Genomic DNA, 406 nt, shown 5'->3' on the forward strand with positions numbered 1-406 from the left:
CCCTGTCCCTGTCCCCCTGTCCCTGTCCCTGTGCCCCCTGTGACCGTGTCCCTGTCCCTGTCCACCCTGTGCCCCCTGTGACCCTGTCCCTGTCCCCCTGTGAACCTGTCCCTGTCCCCCTGTCCCTGTGCCCCCTGTGACCCTGTCCCTGTCCCCCTGTGACCCTGTCCCTGTCCCTGTGCTCCCTGTCCCTGTGCCCCCTGTCCCCCCTGTCCCCATGTCCCTGTCCCCCTGTGAACCTGTCCCTGTACCCCTGTCCCTGTCCCTGTGCCCCCTGTGACGGTGTCCCTGTCCCCCCCCAGCAGAAGAAGCGGAAGGCTCAGCCCCAGGACGCCCGAGGGGGTGGCAAGAAGTACAAGGAGTTCAAGTTTTAGGGTGTCCCCGCTGTCCCCTCCCTGTCCCCTCC

At 67.2% G+C, this 406-nt stretch overlaps 1 protein-coding gene across 4 annotated transcripts in view; it reads left to right on the top strand.

Annotated features, from left to right (window-relative positions):
- LOC113979463 (splicing factor 3B subunit 2-like) overlaps positions 1-406 on the top strand; it is a 2,032-nt gene that overhangs the window by 1,453 nt on the left and 173 nt on the right. For 3 of the 4 annotated variants that reach the window (XM_027706847.1, XM_027706849.1, XM_027706850.1), the window contains exon 3: positions 303-406. In XM_027706847.1, coding sequence (XP_027562648.1) covers positions 303-374 — 72 coding nt within the window. In that variant the 3' untranslated portion in view covers positions 375-406. The remainder of the gene's footprint in view (positions 1-302) is intronic. The other variant, XM_027706848.1, reaches the window with a different exon arrangement.

The sequence above is a fragment of the Neopelma chrysocephalum genome, unplaced genomic scaffold, assembly GCF_003984885.1.
Source record: "Neopelma chrysocephalum unplaced genomic scaffold, ASM398488v2 Primary Assembly neopelma1_80786, whole genome shotgun sequence".
In the NCBI taxonomy this organism is placed as follows: Eukaryota; Metazoa; Chordata; class Aves; order Passeriformes; family Pipridae; genus Neopelma; species Neopelma chrysocephalum.